General features: G+C 43.0%; 1 protein-coding gene across 22 annotated transcripts in view; it reads left to right on the plus strand.

Annotated features, from left to right (window-relative positions):
- The window catches only part of foxp1b (forkhead box P1b), a 146,536-nt gene that overhangs the window by 106,958 nt on the left and 21,962 nt on the right, over positions 1 to 17,616 (plus strand). For 19 of the 22 annotated variants that reach the window (XR_005613067.1, XM_039612102.1, XM_039612088.1 and 16 more), the window contains 4 exons: positions 3,329 to 3,466; positions 3,734 to 3,841; positions 7,283 to 7,433; positions 13,316 to 13,508. Coding sequence is in view for 21 of the 22 variants with exons in the window: in XM_039612102.1 (XP_039468036.1) it covers positions 3,329 to 3,466; positions 3,734 to 3,841; positions 7,283 to 7,433; positions 13,316 to 13,508 (590 nt within the window). In the remaining variant the exon portion in view is untranslated. The remainder of the gene's footprint in view (positions 1 to 3,328; positions 3,467 to 3,733; positions 3,842 to 7,282; positions 7,434 to 13,315; positions 13,509 to 17,616) is intronic. The other 3 variants (XM_039612100.1, XM_039612101.1, XM_039612103.1) reach the window with 3 other exon arrangements.

A 17,616-nucleotide genomic window follows, 5' to 3' on the forward strand; every position in this document is an offset into this window, starting at 1 on the left:
AAAAAAGGGGCTATCGTGCAGCCTCATTCACCTTACTCCTCTTTGCCGTGCTTTGACCTCTGACTTGTGATAGGAGGGGGATCTTCATTAACTCTGAATCAGTGACTCTAAAATGTTTTCAGATCTGGGGTGTGTGTTCCCTCATTAGATTATCGCATTTTACACTCTTCTCTTGTTAGTTTCTCACAGACAGACGTTGTCCCACCGTAGGTGTCCCTTTATGACAAATGTTTCCTGTACTGTGTGCTGGCGCTTTTTCAGAAGTGGTGCAGTAAACAAGAGGAATATTTTAATAATTTTTTGTTTTTTCAAATTGAGGAAAACACATTTTTTAAAATAATTTTATCATGTTAAGTATTAACATTTAAATTCCTTTTTAAATGTTTTTTTATGGTATGACATTTTTATACTCAATGTGCAGTGCATGTTTCTTTTTGTGCATGTGGAAAATGTGGTTTTGCTCTTCATATGCAATGTATTATGGGCTGCACGTGTGCCTGTATGTACTTGTGGCAGTTAACATGCCACAGTTCTGTGCATGGGTGTGTGTTTGTCTGCATCTGTGTGTTTGGCCAGCAGGCCTGTGCTGGTACAGTATATTGCCTCCAGTCACTCTGCAGCTGTGTGAGAATGTTCCAGGTTTGAATGTTTATGTATGGGAGGCACCTGGAGAGCACCACACCTTCATGAAATTCATAAACGTCAGCTATTTCTGGCATCCTCAGAATGTCCTCTTTTTCACACTCTCATATTGGTGGAGTAGATTAGAGCTGGGCTCAGTGGATCCCTCCAGTTATTAGCCCAGTACGGGTCTCCTTTTAGACTATCTTTAGATGGTGATATATTTTTGTGGATCATTTGGAGTCATGATGTTATCCAAGAGATAAGGGAGTGCACCATATGGGAGTGCTCTAAATGGCGACTGGCGTCCTGTGTTTGCGTTAAATGGGCACGATACAGCGGCCAAGGCAATATTTTTCAGTTAAAGTGCTCCTCCCGCCCTTCCACTCAATAGGACCCAGTCTTAGGCAGATTTTCACTCCTTCAGCACAGGATTAAATGGTAGTAGTTACATTGATCAATAGGTTAAGAAGCATACAATCCCTCTTGCTGCTAATGACCTCAGTAGTAATGGGTAATAAAATGGGGGTCTGTAATAGCCTCTTGCTGGGGCTGTTCACGGAGGAGGCTGCTCTAACTGTAGTTACTGAGAGCCAGATGCTCTTGACAAGGCGAAGTGTGAAACCGTGATGAGATACACACCTCAGGTGTAAAGAATTAAGACAGTTACACTGAAGGAAATTCTCTGTGTAATTTGTAATGAAATCGACAGTTATTGAGATCTGGTTAAGTGTATAAAACCTCTGTGTTAACTCGAAGTTTGCTCTCCCCTTTTCCACATCACACTGTGTAATATGGCATGACAAAATGATTATACATTTGAAAAGAAGACTAAATTTACAGCCTTTACACGCTGGTAAAAAATAGAGCGTGACAAATATGGAGTAGATTTTTAACGCATGTAGTAAAAGTGAAGTTTGTGGAGAAAAAAAACGGGGGGCATTTTATTTATCCTCTGCGTGAATTGGAGGGGGTAAATGCCACATTTCGACGTGCACTGCATATCACATCATGTACGGGTTTGCATGTCAGCAAGACCAGGCTGCTTGGTTGACCTTCAGAATAGTTCATCAAAATTAGTGATGCCCAGAAAAAAGGACTTCGCTGGATAATGACTGTGAAATTAGGAAATGGGAGGCCGAGGCTATGCAAATGACAGGACAAGTCATGTGCAAAAGTCAAGATGAACTGCATATTAAGACATAATACAGGGGGGAATTAATATTGCATTTTCCTCCTCGCACCCCTTGCGCCTCCTGCTGAAAATAAGAAATGGGAAGTGTGTGTTGGTCCTGGGTGGGGCTGACCCTCCTTCATTCTCTTGGGTTTGGAAGAACATATCCCAGTGTAGTCTGGCACGGCTCAATAAAGTTAACAGAGAGCATCAAAGCTGCTCCGTCCTGTTTGACATCACTGCCCTTTCCTCTGCATTTTCAGTACAAGCTGTTCATTATGGCAGTGCTTTGTTTTTGTTTTATGCTACAATGGGGAGAGTGAATAAGGTGATATGGATGCAGGGCGTGTGTCAAGAAAAGCCCCTTCGTTACCGGACGAGATTTTAAACAGCTAAATTGCATTCAGAAAAGCATGAAAAATTCAGAGGGGTGTCATTAGCTTTAAGGTGACCACACAATTTGGGTAACCTTGGTGAAGACAGTCTGTCACCGGTTATGTCTGCTCTATCAGCTGCTGACATCAGCCTGAAAGAGTACATTTTAATACTCACTTATGCACACACACATACTAATGTATTCTTGCACAAAAAGAACCACAGCCGCAACATGTTAACAACTGCAAAGACGCCACAGTATACAAGCATATCTCCATCGCTGTTTGTCATCCAAATGTCAGGGAAAGGAGCTTTTAATGGTATTGCACATCATAGCAGTGAGTGGCAGCATCCAGACACACTCCCAAGTCCCCTATGTCGCTGGAGCAATTAAGGCACCCTGACAACTGTGGGGGCTCTTTCGGTGTCACAACAAATCACTTGTTTTGAGGAGTCATGCACTCACACCTTTCTGCAGGGAGTTAGTTAGGGGCCCGTTTGTTCTTCACCATGGCTCCTCCTCCAGGCGCTCTATATCTTCACAATAATAGATCGCTGTTGACAGCATCTCTAATGAAATGTTCTCACATGACATGTCGTGCATGCGCGACAAGCGAACCACAGCATTTTTGGAGGCAATCTTTCACGTCCTCAGGTATGACACATTTGCCACGTCGTGCAAACGGCGATGCTTATTGGAGCTTCGCCATTTGTAGACGCAGATCATATCGGGTTTTGTGAAGGGATATGAGCGAGAGAGGGGAAGGTGGAAGGATGGAAGTCGGGGTGGACGTGTTGATCCACGCCTGGCTCTCTTGTGTCCTTTAGCCTGTCTCAGTCTGGTGTGGTGTCATAATGGTTAGAGGGGCGAAATGTGTGTGTTAGATGTTTGCTGGAGGTCATGTGCAGATTGCAACACTTCAAGATGACACTTGAGATGAATTCCTAGAACGCAGTCAAAGCCTCTTGTAGTCTATTATGTGTGTCTTATGTATGTCTTTATGTTTTTTGTTGAGCTATGTTTTTTTTTTTTTTACCCTACCTTGTTCGTAGGCTGTAGCACACTTGTGACAGTAAACAAGAAGGAGCCAGTGTTGAAGATGGATTGCTTTTTGCTTCCTGCACTAATTAACAGCTATCTGCTTGTTGTGTGTGCAGGTTCCAGTGTCAGTGGCTATGATGACACCTCAAGTGATAACTCCACAGCAAATGCAGCAGATTCTTCAGCAACAAGTCCTGAGCCCTCAGCAGCTCCAGGTTCTTCTCCAGCAGCAACAGGCCCTCATGTTACAACAGGTAACGTACATTTATGCTACGAGTAATCTTCTTCAGACGGGGCCATCAAGTTTCAGATGGTGAATGTCTCAGCTTGAAATGAAAATCTTTTTATGTATAGACCATGTTTCACAAAGATAAATTCACTTTGAACTGCTATTCTCCTTTCTTTTCTAAGCCTCAAAGACAGCATCCCTCAAAGTGTTGAAAATTCTCACAAAATCCACTGCCAGGTTTGCATGACTGATAGACTTTGCCTCACATGTCACCCTCCCGTCTCTTCTGCAGCAGCAACTCCAAGAATTCTACAAGAAGCAGCAGGAACAACTCCACCTCCAGCTCCTCCAGCAGCAGCAGCAACAGCAGCAACATGCAGGCAGCAAGCAGAGTAAAGAGGTAAGCTGACATCACTCCAGCCGCCTGCCATTACCAAACATTGGCCAGACAGAGTACGGAAGGCATGCGTGCTCCCTCCCTCAACTCCATCTGCTTTCAGCCTGTGGTTAAAGCAGAGACGGGGGGAGAATCAAGTGCACTCATGCTTCTGATTAGCATGTCAGACTTGCTGGATAAATGGTAACAACTGACTTATACTGTGCTAAGAATCCAGTGTCTCTTTTTTGGACCTGTCTCCACATTAAATGTATAATATGTTACAGAAAAGACTCAGGCCATTGTTGTAGGTTTTTTTTCTAGTAAACAAGTGTCCTAAGCAACAAAGAGATGACCGTTCCTGTGAGCCTTGTGTAGGACATAATGAAAGGCAGAAGGGAGAAAGGCAGAAACACAGAGCATATAAATCTGAGAGGCTTTTCTCGGTAATTAACATGGAAATGGCAGAGGAAAAGAAGGCATGTAATTGTGAGATATCAGTGCAGAGAGCGCTTCCAGCTTTGTTGCCCATGTTGAGGTTTTTTTTCACCATTTTTCTTTCTTGCTTTCTCTCCTTCGCTCCCCGTAGTGCAGCGAGGCTTGCTCATAGGCAGCGGCTTAATGCGTGTTAATGACAGGCGGATACAGGCATCACTGTGGACGAAGCAAATTATTATTGTGCGGTCAGAAGAAGTTCAAAGACGATCTGGGAATTTTCACTCTTGTCCCCGTTGAGTTCCAATGTTTGGAGAGTAAAGGAAACACAGAAAATTAAGCCCGGCGTTAAAAGCGGACCCACGCTCATCCGCGCATGCTCACTCCCGCACACGTCCGCGTGCTGTCGAAGCACCCAACTTCAAAGTCGTAGCTCCCTAATTAATGAACTGCGGGCTTCAGTTTGGACAAGTTGTGGCGTGATGCTCCCATAAATCAACATGACAGCAGAGCTCCTCGGCCTCAGATAGGGCCTGTCACCAAGTCGCATCTGATGTAAACACTAGAGGAGCAAGGGAGAAAAAGAGGGGGAGGCGAGGGGGGCAGACAAGGAGGTGCAATTGATCAGTTGAATGGAGCATGAGAATAAAAGAAAAAACTACTTTTGAAGCATATTATGTATGATCACAGGAAATGGATGCAGCCTCGAGAGGCTCTCCCCTTCTGCCGATGTTTTCTTTCTCTTCCCCATCGCTCTCTCTCTCTTTCAGTCGCATTTCTAGCAGCCATCAAAAGACAGAATAAGAATTATGCAGTGAATCCCCTGTGGCTGCCAGACAATAACCCCCTGTTGTTGCTTTGTGCCTCTTTTATTTTAAAGACATCAAAATTTAGTTTTTCAAAGATCTTTAACTTTATATTTGAAGCTTGACAATAAAGGGCTGCCAGTGCCACTCTTTATCATTTGTCAGGGACTGTATTTTTCTCTCCCTCGTGCCACTTCTTGTTAACCTCTTATTTGGTCTATTGGGTCTGGGGGTTTTTAATGTGTCTGCATGCTGAGAGTGCACAGGAGCCGCTGTCAGCTGATGGGACTAGAGGAAAAAATATGAAGGGGAGAGAGTTAAATTCATTTGCAGCACTCCATTTTCTTTCTTCCTTTTTTTTCCCTCAAAAGCCACCCCTCTATTTATTTAGCCTATTTACTTAGCGTTTTGATGAAAGACATTGTTCCTTCTAAACCACCCTCCCCCCTCCCGTAGCACTATTATCTTTATCTGTCAGGGAGGAGCTGCTGAACAGTGAAAAACTCAAGACAAGAGAAACTTCTCTCACACTGATGGAAGGAGAAAAAGAGCCAACCATCTTTCATAAACAGAACACATCAGAGGGGATCACAGGCCACCTGCATCCTGAATGTGATCTTTATCGCGTCGCTCTTTTTTTCTCTGTCTCACTTTCTTCCCTCTCATTTTGGGTTAGATCACACATGAGCCTGAGACTGAATGTAGTTACTCTTCAATTATGACCCTCCGTTACCACTGACAAAGTGCCTTCTTCCTCTGATTGATCCAATGAAACGACACCGCTCGCTGTAATGGGCCAGCGATGCCCAGAGCGTTATTTTTAGTCAGTCAGTGCAGAAGCAGCAGGCTGGGTGCAGGGCAGGAGGGAGGTAGAGGAAGAGAAAGGAAGGCCGCTCGACCCTTTTGACAAGCCCAACGGGGGTGGGCGGAGGGGACCCGTTTTATCTGGCTGTTTCAGTGGTTTCAGAGCCGCCAGCCAGTGACCTGACTGCCGCATTGCACTGAGACCTTTTTTGTATGCACTCAATTGTGAGAAGTAAACAAAGTGGTGTATCCTGTGTTTGGTAAAAGGGTGCGGTGCATGGCTTGGCAGGCACGGCGCTGCTTTTAGTGCCCCCACCTCTCCTTCCACCCGCTTGACAAACTGGTCTTGTATACTCATAAACAGACCTAGTGTCCTGTTGAGTCTCAGACATGTTTGTTATGTCCTTAACTGTTAGAAAATACAGAAGGTGTACTGCTAGGTCCTGTTTAATCAGTAACAACAGACACTTTGTTGAGCTGACTGTGGATTATTAAGAACGTCGGTTGATGAACGGGTTAAAAGTCATCTCTCTCCTCTGTGTCCCTGTTATCTAAATTCCGTCTCTCATTTGTTTTGACTCATGGCGGATTGGGGATATTAGCAAATTTCCGTCTATTTATTATTCTGACTTTGTCTTTTTCCTTTCCATTTTCTTCTGCGCTCTTATTTCAATTTTTCATCCCATCAAAGTTCACGTTTCACTTTTCAGAGCCAGATGGGTTTTTTTCTCCCTGACTTTAAAATCAAGTGAAGACGCACGACTGTTTCATTAACTCTTTCTTCACGAAGCGGCCTTAACACAGTAAGATGAACAAAACAGCTATCACGTAGACCGTCCACAGCATGCGATTGAACGCAGCTTGCCGTGCTGGTTGGGGGAAGACTGAATCCCTGAGCTCAGCGCCATGCCTGGGAGAGTTGTGAGAGTTGCTAGGGTGGTTATTAAGCACTTTGATTTAGTCACACGTTGTTTGCTGAATTATGAATGGCTGTAATTAAATTCCCGTGGCTCTTATTATGAATGATTAACTATGTTGTTTCATTGTTTGTCATTTGCCTCCCGACTCCTCGTTAATTAAGAGAGAGAGAGATGTATAGCGTACCTGTCTTAAGTGGGCTCTGACAAAACCAAACTAAAGGCAAAAAATAAAAAAGGAAAGTTAGGCTGTGTGGTAGCACGCGTTAAATCCATTAACCTTGTTTTTTATGAATGAACATGTTGTTCTAAAGTGCTTCATTTTGCAACCCTAACTGTGAACTCTGTCACCTTGATGTTAAAATGGGTTTTCTTAAATAGTGTATGCAAAGGAACAAACCTGAAATTCAAATGTACGTGTTTGCACTGGCTGCTGTGCTTTTACATACGGTTTGTATGTGTTTGCTGATGGTGTGCCTCTTTGTGTCTCTGTGTGCCTCCAGCAGCAGGTGTCAGCACAGCAGTTGGCCTTCCAGCAGCAGCTCCTGCAGGTCCAGCAGGTCCAGCAGCAGCACCTGCTCAACCTTCAGAGGCAAGGACTGCTCAGCATCCAGCCTGGACAGCCTGGCCTGCCACTGCACTCCCTCACTCAGGGTTAGTACCTCATATGTGACTACAGCACAGCAGTCTTCCTGTCCACCAGCTTTAACATTTTATCCACAATGAAGCAGTATTGATGACCTATCATGTGGCTGTATGTAAAGCACAGCAACTGAAGAACACTTGAAGCACTATAAAAATACATGTTTTAAAAGCCTTTAATTTGGGGGCTAGGTTTAGGTGGAATAAAATGTAGATTTTTCCATATTGAAATAGTCCTATTAGTATGAAGGCTTCACTCTAAAAATAGATATTTTCTTCCTGTAGATCAGCTATGTCATTCCAACAACAAAGATATATGTCTGGAGTTTAAGTTTGATCTTGCACATCTTTCTTCGGGTTCTCTAAACAGGACTAGCCTGTCTCTGCACTGTTTGTATTGCTCAACCAGTTTCACTATAACCTTGTTTATGTTATTGTTACAGAAAACGTTCTATTGTCTTAGATAGTGAGAGCTGGGAATGAAACCGATGCCTATTATTTTGTATTTGATATTCTTACCTACTTGCTTGGTCTTGTCATGCCTGAGCTGCTTAGTTATGTGTTGTACTTGAAAAATTACACAAATATACTCTTTAAAAAACACTTAACAAGCTGAACACAAACACACAGAATGGTCCTAGAGCTCGACCAAGAATGTAACACTAGAAGTATCTAACCACATACTGACTCGACGTCCGCTGTAAATCTTCAGCGATCGGTTCTCTCGTTTACTAAATGGGATCTAACTCCTTTACGCCAAAACATGTTTGCTGCACGATTTCAGTTTGTAACACTGAACTAACTCGAAGTAACACATCCCACTGCTCAGAAGCAGAGATCCACACTTTGTCCTTCAGCTCATTGTCTTGTTCCTGTGATTGGCATTCTGGTGTCAGTCTCCTTTAGCCTGGAGGAAGACTGGATCTATTGTTCAGAAACCGCCAGTGAACTTGTCACTGTAAAAGCGCCTGTAACCTGATAGGAAGTCAATACTTGCTGTTTGGCCAGGAAGTTTATTTCTTCATTTATTCCTTAATGTTATGTTAAGGAGCGGTCCCCTTGTGACAAAGACGCCATCATAAGGGTTTTAGAACATGACATTGACTATTCATTCACAGCTAAGACAAACAGTTTTGAAATAACAAGATAAAAATGGGAGGGGATGGGGGAGTGCTTAGGTAATAGGCAAACACAAACATGGTTTGTACAGTGCTGTTATTGTTTGGACTGGGTATGGAATAACTCATCCGCTCATAGACGATTGCCGTGGGCACAGGCGTGGAGCACTGCTGTGTTCTGTGTTGTGCTTTGCTGAATTGCTCTGTGTCAGATGTCTGGCAAACACTCACACACCCCTTGAGTAAAGCATTATGTGAGTGATATGGCTAGGCACTGAACTTTTGATAGATTTCACAACAGGCTCAGAACATCCTGTTTATTTTGTGTCATCATCACATACCTCTGAGGCACCTCATCTTATCAGAGAGCGGGGGAACGAAGTTTATCTCTTTTATATGCTACCTTTTCAGTTTTCGCTTATGCTTTGTTGGGGCTATGTGGTACTGAAATAGTGATTTCAGTCGCGTGTCACTGTGTCACAGACGCCATATAAATGACAGAATTTATGTTCTAAGAGAAAATCTGACTTTTAACTCTGTGCACATGTATTTTCATGCCGAACGGCAGATTAAAATAAATTACACTCATTGTTAAAGGGAGCATTTAACTAAGCTATTGTTCGCATAAACATCGAGATAAAGAACTGAATCTTCCCACATACAATTAGTGGTCTGTTTCACTTTTGCTACAACCAGTCAAACCTGGTTAGTTTGCCCTCGTGGTTAACTCTGTGTCTGCGACAGCTGTTAGAACACTTAGGCTAGTGCTCCAGGCCCCCAGTTTGTCTTCTTATTCTACACATTTTCTGCTTGACTGTTTGAAGTTATTGATGACCTTTCTGTTTTCCACATCACTAAACTCTTTCACGCATCAGCGGGCCAGGCCTATGGTGCTCAGATCTAATCTGCAATATTCAGCTAGCACTGCATCGGAAGCGGTGAGTTGATCTTCTCTGTTTGGGTCCCAGTGATTATGGATTCAAACTTGGGGGCAGTAAATTGCGGTGACTTTCTAACTGATGATTTTTATTTCTTTCATTTAAAAATGAAGATATCGATATAATTATTTTAAAATCCCATTATTATAGCAGACGGTCCTCTGTCTCCATTTTTCATGTACAGACAGAATGAAAAAGCTAAAGGTTAGCAAATAATAGGCCACTGAAACAGAATAATTAAAGAAAGTGTTCTTTTGGGTACTGCGGTGCAGTTTAAACCTCAGTTATATATCACTCTTCTGTCTGGTACAGTACATTGTTGGCTGAGACAGATTACAGTCATTGTTCTGGACTGAAGGAATGCATCTGAATTAGCTTTTCAAAAAATTGATAGCACTAATTAAGTATAAACTTGTAGATAGCACTTTTGAGTGAAAAACAATTTCTCACATTATCTTGAGCGTAATTTGTTTCTCTTGTCGTAAATTCTTTTGACATTAATGTTCAAAGTCTTGGAAGCAGCCAGACGCTATCTGTTATAAATTACAAAAATGTGTTTGGGGAGGATATAACTCTCATAAATATAAATTTGATCCAACCAACACCCCCACCTGCCTCACAAAAAGCCTGTCCTCTTGACCTGATAAGTGAGTCAGTGGTTGCTCAGGCTCGCGTTGCTAAGGTGTTTGCATGTTTTTTGCACATGTGGCTGTGTGTGTGTGTGTGTGTGTGTGTGTGTGTGTGTGTGTGTGTGTGTGTCACAGAGGTGGCCGGTGTTTGTGTACATCCCGAATAAAATGGACCTTCACCCTGTGAGGTTGCTCTGCGAGAGAGCGAGTTCCTCTAGCTGCACAACATCATTTAAGCTGTCTAAGAGAGGCCAGTGGGACAGTGACAAGACAAATTTGTCGGTAATATGAAAGCAAAGAATGTGGCGAGCCATGAAGTGCTCACAGAACAGCAGCACATCAGGGACAGCGGTGGGTAATGCGGCCGACCTGTCAGTGATTGATACATCCAGCAGTGGGCTACTGGTAATAGTTCCAGCAGCATTAGGACAGGACATATTTCAGGCCAAAGGGGTGCATATCAGCAGGCCGGTGATTACGGCAACATAAACAGGGGTGCAGTAAAGGTCCCAGTCTGACGGAACAATAAACTAATAGCGATGTCACTGTCCCCCCATGGCACCGGCACTGCGTGTGAGAAGTAGCAGCACGGTTTAAAGAGCTCGGAGCACTAGGGGCCATTTTTTATTTGGGGGATGATGGCCTGCAACTGATGTCATTATGAACCTTAAATCAACTTTCTGCTTGCTTGAACATGGTCACCTGGGTGCAGGAGGACAAGGACAGGAAAAGGTTGAAGAGCTAGGCCTGTCTTGGTGCCAGAGCTACCTGCGGAGGTAAAATTGAGTTGGGAGGCCGGTGATCAATCAAGTGTCCCAACAACATACATTTTTTAAAGTGCTTGTCCGTATTTCCCGCTCGTAATGAGTGGAAGACTTGTGTTGAAAAATGGAAACAGGAAAGATAAACCAATCCGGCGTTTAAAGGATGGACAAACTGGGTACCAAAGAAAGAAGGACTTACAGATCAATGTCATTATGTGTCCCACAGTAATCAGATGGAGAGAAACTCGATGCATTTTTGTCCCAACACAAAATATAATACCCATGGAGACATTTGTGTAATGATATTTTATTGGCATTTATGTGGAATCATGAGCCATAGCTGTTGCAGAGTTTGAAGAGGTTGGGGTTGGAGAGGAAAGAGGCGAACGGAGAGCAATAAAACTGCAGACTAGATCCAGAAAGAGACAGGTTGGTCCCACTCCGTTACCTCTCTCATCAGACCGGTCTATGTGCTGTGGTTTCATCTGAGTAAACAGTGGTGTTGGGGTCACCAGGACTGCTGGGTAATTGAGCCAGTGTGGGCTGCCCTGTCAAGCACATCGGCTAAAAATACATCGCCCACTGTCACCGGGCACCAAGTGGGGGGAAAATGATTGTTCCCTCTGTCAGAGCGCAGGACACTCACATCACCAGTGACCTTCCTCTTCTAAACCAGCTATCACAGGAAAAAAAAAAAAGGAAAAACAAACTTTTGCTCCAAAGTCCAAAACAACAATGCAGCCTTTGATAATGAAACTGGAAATCAACAAGCGCCGGATTAGCATGCTATAACATGGAGCGCAAAATAAAGCATGTTTAGCCTGTCATGAGTGTGCACTTCGATTAGGGCACATCAAGGCAATGAGGAGAATAAGGGAGAATACAGGCAGACAGAATAGAGCGAGTGTGCTGAAATATCCGAATGAGGGAAGACGCTCCTTGGAACGTGGAAAGGTTATTGATTTGTCCTGCAATCATTTCCTGCTCTTTGATATGCAAACGATCTAGTGTGAATTTACAGCAATCCTATCAGACTCATTTCACAGTTCTTAGCCCCTGCGTCTCTCTGGAGTCCTCCGCCTCATTAGGCCAATGTTCTCCATTACCAGCATAATTAAAATCTTTAGTAGCTTATCAAATTAAAAATATTTTTGCTGATCGTATTGAGATCTTCACCTCACAGTTATTTTCCACAACAGGAATAAATTAAGACTAAGCATTTTGCACACAATGTATTACAATCTGGTGCTTGAAAGGAGCACTTCTGGTATCTATAGAGCTGGTGATGAGAAACAGGGAGGAGGGGGGGATCCGGAGAATATAAACCCGAGTAGATAAGCATGTGCAAATCATCTTTCATTTGCCAGTGCTCATTTTGAGAATGGATTTAATTAATTGTAATGTTAAACGAGTGGTCTTGCCCATTTGCTCTGTGGTTAAACTCACCACATATCCAAGGGGCTTCTTCCACCATGCTTAAAACATGTGGCTTATTTAAGCACAGACTTGAATCCCCATTACAAATGCACATATATTTTGATATTAGATTTTTCAGCGCTATTAAAATCGGGCTTGCCCGCACGCACTGTGTTTTGACTGAAAACACTCGTAGCCACAGATTCTCGCCCATGAGGTTTAATCTTATTTTACATATCAGCTTTGTCCTCATTTGTGTCAAGTGAAAGCAGACTTCTCAGACACACCATAGATGGACACATATGTATTGTGTGCCAACAAAGACTCTCTGCTGTGAGACACGGAAAGTAGGGTGCACAAACACTGCATTATCCTTCTTCATCCCGAGTCTGGCCCTGAGTGTCGGGATCGCTGTCACTCATTTGCTGAAAAAACACACACGCTCTGCAGATGTGTTTTCAGCACGCAGAAAAATGTCTTCTGTCTTCAAGGGATTTTTTTCCTTTTTTTTTCAAAGGGCTGTGTGAGCTGCAGTGTGCTTGACTTGTTAAATGAGGTTTAAGTCTTCTGTGTCAATTGGAGGCGGTGCAGAGCTTTAAGTATTTTGCACATTAATGTGCTTTTGAGAATATTACCCCAGGGTCCTGTTTCTCAAGGAAACAGGGGTGGGATGTTTTCTAGCGTTGCTATTGTAAACTTTTTGTTGTGTGTGTTCTGCACATCTCTGTTGTTGGGAGAAAATGATGGTGATTATTCAGATTTCATGCCTTGTCTGGATGTTAATTATTTACTCTGGGCATGAAATTTGCGTGAATGCCAGGGATTTGTGTATACAAACACGCTTCAGATCACAGAAAATGGGAGGGAGAGAAGAGAGGAGCGAGGGAGCTCTCAGTGCATTACCCTGTAGTGGAATATTTTCTAATTAATACTCGGCTTTGTTTACAGACGCTTTGATTTAATTAAGTGATGAAGAAGAGAGTTGGATTAGCTGTTAATTGATTTAATTATCCAATTTGTTTGTCTCAGGCATGATTCCGACAGAGCTGCAACAACTGTGGAAAGAGGTGACAAACGCTCACGTGAAGGAGGAGCACAACAACAGCAGCAGTAACAACGGCCACCGGGGCCTCGACCTGTCCTCCCCGGCACCGCCAAAGAACCCACTCCTCAACCAGCATGCCTCCACCAACGGCCAGTACATGAGTCACAAGAGAGAAGGGTAAGTCTCATCTGCAGGGTGTTGTCAGGTTGTTGTTGTTTTCTTTTATTTGCGTGTGGCTTGCAGGGTTTGTGTGATCTCACGATACTGCTACAGTGAAGAGGTTTTAATAAAACCGTGACCTCAGGAAACATTGTTTCTAACGTCAGTCTTTTCTGTCATCTAGCTTTAAAGAAAAACTCGTTTTGCTTTATATACCACTTTAAATTACCCTTTTTTTCCACATGGATTGAGTTGATGGAGAAATCCCTCTAGACTTGAGCAGATTACTGTTTTAATTTATAGTTTGTAAGTATTCCTGAAGACCAGCACAGTTACCTTTCTGTGCCACTGAGTACACCTGGGGATTACATAGAAACATCAGGGAGAAATGTGCGTATAGTTGAAATTACATCTCGGTAAAATTATCAGGGGAGTTGCCGTTTTTTTATTGTTTTTACTAAGTTGTATAGGGAGAATTGCAGTTATGATTTTCAGCTGCACTTCCTTGAGAACATTTTGATCACCAGGAAATAAAAACATTCCTTTGTGAATGGGGAACTTGAAGAATCATAAATGTCTGTTTGTTTTGTTCATTTATTGTGTTACAGAATAAATAAACAAAACAAAAACAACAAGCTATTATATGTTAGGAGAAGCAAACACTGGGTGATATTTTCCAAACCACCATAAATCATCCCTGAAAGGCATGTGCTCTCTGAGCTGTGTGTATGTGTCTTTAAGGAAGGAATTAATTTGGCATCTTACACATTTGCTTGTTTTCTTGCACCAAAGCCTGATCTTTGAACTGCTAGTGAGGAGCCTCCAGGCACCATGAGCTCACTGCCTAACATCTGACTTGTGTTTCAGTGATCAAAACCTACGCGTCATTATGAAAGCAATGCCGATGAAAACATGTTTAGCACAGTAAACTAAGCAGGTCTTCGGAGGTGAAGAGGGGCTGCTTATGGGGAGGGATGTGGAGGATGGGTTACAGAGAGGATCTGAGTGACACCAAGGGAGTATATCATGATGTGCTGATAGAGAACAGTTATGTCTTTTCAAGTAGAGCTTTTGGTTCTATATAGATTAATGGCATACTACCTGCACAGACTCATCCTCTTTAGTGTCTTTCAAAGTTATCTTCTACCACGGTGCAGGGAAAAAAAAGGGGCATAAATTGTTCCTGCAGTTGACAGTATTCACAGGCTTCCAGTCCTCCATCCAGCGTCTGGCTGAGTGTCTGGTTTCTGTGTAGTTAAAGACAAATCACAGGGGAGGCTACCGACTCGTTGCTCACTCCACCGCGTATTGTCGCAAGTGGAGCAAACAAGGTGAGCGTCGATGGCAGAAAAAGGCAAGAACCAGCCTCAGCTGAGGGCTCCATGAAACATCGGGGAAGACATAACGCAAGAGCTGGCAGCCCCTCTGCCTCGCGCTGACTGTCAGAGATTAAAGAAGTTGTCAGCACCAGTTTAACACAAGCTTAAGTGAAGAAGGCAGCCTCGGTCTGAATATTCTCGCCGTATCTTAGATCTGTCAGAAAACCAGGCAGGTGATTTTCATCCACCCCATCTGTTGGAGAAAGTGGATTACCTACCCAGAGTTTTAACTGCACAATTACTAAAAAAGATGACTGATAGCAAGCGAACACAAAACATTCCTTATTAAATGCTGAATGATGCTAATTTAGATTCACACAACCAATAATCCTTTCTTGTGTTAATTTTAAATCGCACAACTATCAGGAGCATTATGCCTCTCTTTTGATGATGCAGCCTCAATTCTAATCAGACTCCATGGGAAGAAAAATGAAATATTATTAAGTATGATTATTCTAAGCAAGGCTCTGAGAAAACGTCTGTGTTATAATCCAGGGATTTGAATAATCAGGTTGAAGATAATGGGCTGGGCCGGCCCGGGCGTAAATAGAGAGCATCCACTCATCCTCCCAGTGCTGAACTTAATGAACTTTTAATTGATGCGGTTTTGCAAGTCCTTTTGTCATGCAACAGAAACAAGCCTCTCTGCTGATGGGCCTGTTTTCCCGACTGGCTTCAGATTGGTTTACAGCAGGCCCTAAGTACCATGTAGTTAGTTTCATGTGTCATATAAAATCTGCCTAGGCACAACGACGCCTGCAACTAAAACCTTAAGTGCATCCACAGGAATCACTCACCGGCTTTGCACTTCCGTCTTAAGGAAGGAGGAGAAATTCAATCACTGCTGGCTTGACACACCGAAGATGAGGCACGTGTTCCTGCTTTTAGTTGTTTGAAAGAACACTCTGGCAAGGCAGGCTGGGATTTTTGTTTGTCTGAATAACATCCCTGATATGACCAGATCCTGAGTCACTCAATCTGTCAGCCCGTGTTGTTTCCCAGCCCACGAACTGTTATGCACAGATAGAGATATACCCCTGTGAGTCAGGTCATCTTTATTCAATGATTTGCTTATTCAAATCAAATGTGCATGATCTGTATCTGACACAAATTCCCAACACATTGCTGCATCAGCTTTATAAAGTGGGAGGGGGTTGGGAGCATCCTCACAAAGCACTTGGCCCACTTTACTTCCCAACAACCATCAGTAACCACAGCTCTGGGACTGTAACACAGCAATCTGTTAAGGAGATAAATAATCAGATTTGGCACAGCACTCCCATCTCTCTCTTGCCTTTCATTTGTCTTACACCAGAAGAAACTGATAATTAAATCATTTAGGTTAAAGCATGCAGTGGCACCGAGAAGACGGAAGGAAAGGATCCTGGAAAGTGAAAAGAGGGAGGAGGGTAGCGGGTGTGAATCGGGGATGGACACAAGCCGATAGGCTAACGTCAGTGCTAGTGCCCAGGATGAATGTAGTGATTGGCTTCCGACGCTGCCATCTAGCACGGTGGATATCAATCTTCCCACGTTTGCTGAGAGATTGAGTCCACCAAGACAGAATCTCAACCGTGGATCTCCACTTGTTTATGGCCCAAAGCATCTCATCAAAATAAGTGAGCTGGAAAACAACTGGCTAGCAGCTGTCAAAATCACCTTTGTGTGCACTTGTGCCTGTCTGTCTACACATAAACAGAGTGCAACACCTGGAAGGTTAACGCACTGTCTGGCCGGGTCTGTAGGCACTTTAATGTTCCTTCTCCTCTAAAGAAGCTGATGACATGGTTTTCCTCATCGCTCTTACGAGATCATTAGAGTGTTCTTCCCCCCCGGCTGGCTGACAATAATAACATCCTGACAAACCTGTCGTGGGTGCAAGTCAAATTTAACGCAACATGGGAAGCTGCGTTTTTCCCCCTCCCCTGAACATGTTCTCAAATGGGAGAAAACCCCATGAATGCTGCACTCTTCTCCTATTACACTAATGTAGCTCATTTGGTGTAAATTCTGTCATTTACTAGTGTTTAGCCATCCACCGTTTAAAAAGGCTCTTCTGCCGCCAGCCCCTCATACCACTTTGTGCTCACTGATTCCCAGTGCACTCCACATTTCAATATCTTATTAATACAGAATTAACCAACAAGCCTCCTGCAAAGAATTAAAAAAGGATCCCTTTAAATTAAAAGCCAGTGTTACCTTCACCAGTCCGCACATTTCCTTGTTAAAAACTCATTATAATAGGTCTTCCGTCATCTATTTATTAGCTGTATCAAAACAGAGGTCTTAATGTGAATGCATAATTCATAATTGAATAAAAAAATTCAGACTTTTGAAAGAGGGAGGAGGGGAAAAAAAGCTGCTAACCACATTCATGAATGCTTGACTGCTCCCTAATTGCAATGCAATTATCACATGTTATGAACAATGTGAACTCTTAAGCAAGTAATTATAACACAAGGAAACCTGCGACGACCTTTAAAATTTCCTACTCGAGGTACAGTTTTACTAACATTGATACAAATGAGATTTTAATCCGAACATTAGATTTTTTTTTAATCCTGCAAAATTGGCTCGCCGCGCTTCGATTTCTTTTGACTCGTTCGTTTTGCGTACATTTTGAAATCAAAGCAAATCGATCATTGCCAAGAAATGCAAAACATTATTAATGTCAGTACATTTATTTTTCTATTCCTGTCCCTAAAAGAACCCTGTAAAGTTGAAGAGTTAGACATTATTATCTCTGA

This window comes from Oreochromis aureus, linkage group 5 (assembly GCF_013358895.1).
Source record: "Oreochromis aureus strain Israel breed Guangdong linkage group 5, ZZ_aureus, whole genome shotgun sequence".
Lineage (NCBI taxonomy): Eukaryota > Metazoa > Chordata > Actinopteri > Cichliformes > Cichlidae > Oreochromis > Oreochromis aureus.